This window comes from Myotis brandtii, unplaced genomic scaffold, assembly GCF_000412655.1.
Source record: "Myotis brandtii unplaced genomic scaffold, ASM41265v1 scaffold79, whole genome shotgun sequence".
NCBI classification, from domain to species: domain Eukaryota; kingdom Metazoa; phylum Chordata; class Mammalia; order Chiroptera; family Vespertilionidae; genus Myotis; species Myotis brandtii.
The window spans coordinates 2,573,307-2,574,253 of record NW_005371173.1 but is presented as its reverse complement, the minus strand read 5'-3'; the positions used below and the strand labels follow the sequence as shown (position 1 = coordinate 2,574,253).

The window sequence follows — 947 nt, the reverse complement described above, 5'->3', positions numbered from 1 at the left end:
GGAAGGGGCCGCGCTCCTCCGAGCGCGAGCGGCTAAGCATTCGCAGCCCCCGTGCCAGGGGCGACTCACGGCTGCGCTTGAACTTGGCCTCGAACACGGCCTCGGACTCCAGGTTCTCGATGCTGCTGCTGAGACTGCTGCCCGGCCTGCGGGGCACCGTGGGGACCCGGGCTTTCTCGGCAGGTGCTGGGGGAGCCGAGGCTGCAGGCATGATCTTGGTAGAGGCTCCCGGGGGTGGGGAGGCCACCCTGGCGAACACCGCGGGGTGGGACTTGGGCTCTGTTGGAGGTGTGGCCGGGCCCTGGGGAGGGCCTTGCGTGTGGCCCGCCAGCTGCAACGACTGAATGATCTGGGCATAGGGTGTGAGGGGGGGCGCTGGGGTTTGCAGGGCCACGGGAGGCTGTGTCGGTTTGGGGGCTGGGACTGGTTCTGCCTTGAACTCCCGGGCCTTCTCTTGGGCAGGCTGGGATGCCAAGGGCTGAGAAGCATCACTGGGTTTGGTGGCAGGAGGTTCTGAAGACTTGGGGGCACTGGGTTTGCGGGCACTGGCTTTCGGGGCGCTGGGCCGCACAGGGCTGGGGGGCTGGGTCTCACTGAGGGCAGACAAGGAGGGAGACTCCTGTAGTTTGCGGGCCCCAAGTCGGGCCACAGGGATCTCAAGGGGCGCCCCGGCTCGGCGGTGCCGGCCCCGGGGTTCTGCCTCACCCTGCGAGAAGCTACTGCTCTTCTGCAGGCCCCGAGTCTCTGGTGGAGGCTGGTGGTGGGGTGCTGCTTCGCTGGAGGCAGCCCGTGCCAGCCGGGGGTCCCGGGCACGGCCCCCCAGGCTCTCTAGCAAGGGACCCCTGAGGCCACTGACCTTGCCATCCTCAGGGCCTCCCCGCAGCAGCCGCTGGCGCAGGGCCTGAAGCCTCTGGGCATACTCACCCTCACCCAGGCCTCCCCGGGTC

The 947-nt window shown here is 69.3% G+C and overlaps 1 protein-coding gene across 1 annotated transcript in view; it reads right to left on the bottom strand.

Moving 5' to 3' along the window:
* LOC102257899 (striated muscle-specific serine/threonine-protein kinase-like) overlaps nucleotides 1-947 on the bottom strand; it is a 41,616-nt gene that overhangs the window by 8,948 nt on the left and 31,721 nt on the right. The window contains exon 28 of the mRNA XM_014531006.1: nucleotides 8-947. Within this exon, the coding sequence (XP_014386492.1) occupies nucleotides 8-947 (940 nt within the window). The remainder of the gene's footprint in view (nucleotides 1-7) is intronic.